Source organism: Trypanosoma equiperdum, assembly GCF_001457755.1.
Source record: "Trypanosoma equiperdum strain OVI genome assembly, contig: ctg_343, whole genome shotgun sequence".
Taxonomy (NCBI): Eukaryota; Euglenozoa; class Kinetoplastea; order Trypanosomatida; family Trypanosomatidae; genus Trypanosoma; species Trypanosoma equiperdum.
The window spans coordinates 2,944-3,407 of record NW_027124247.1 but is presented as its reverse complement, the minus strand read 5'-3'; the positions used below and the strand labels follow the sequence as shown (position 1 = coordinate 3,407).

Sequence of the window (464 nt, the reverse complement as noted above, 5' to 3'; positions counted from 1 at the left end):
CACTCTTGTCCGATGCGAGTGTTGCTGTGGCCCGAATTACTCGAAGCCTGGATAATGCATCGTGCTCTTCGCTGTCGTCGATGATAGTGTCGATTGTAACGGGCTGTACCTTGCCGCCCCTGTAGACTTGGATTTTTGTATCCGCGAGTAGTTTTTTTAACTTTGCTTCAAATTTGGTTGTAGAATCAGTATAAGCGTCTTTGAGAAATGCAGTTAGCTTCTCCTTATCTGCTGGCTTCATTTCCGTTTTGTCTTTGTATTGCCGGAGACAGCCTTTTGCCACTTGTTTGACTATAGGAATTTCTGATAGAGCTGCCCCTGTGAGGTCTAGAGGTGTTGGCATTTTTATTCCAGTTGTTAGTGCTTTGCAGATTTTGTAAAGACTTTTCTTCTCGTCGTTTGTGCTGCCTTCATTGTTTGTCTCCGTCTCGCACCCTCGTTCAGGGTTGTCGCTTTTGTAAATT

The 464-nt window shown here is 44.6% G+C and overlaps 1 pseudogene across 1 annotated transcript in view; it reads right to left on the bottom strand.

Moving 5' to 3' along the window:
- Nucleotides 1-464, bottom strand: part of TEOVI_000128800:pseudogene — a 1,430-nt pseudogene that overhangs the window by 216 nt on the left and 750 nt on the right. The window contains exon 2 of the mRNA in view: nucleotides 2-464. This exon is cut by the window's right edge and continues 11 nt beyond it. Coding sequence covers nucleotides 2-464 — 463 coding nt within the window. The remainder of the gene's footprint in view (nucleotide 1) is intronic.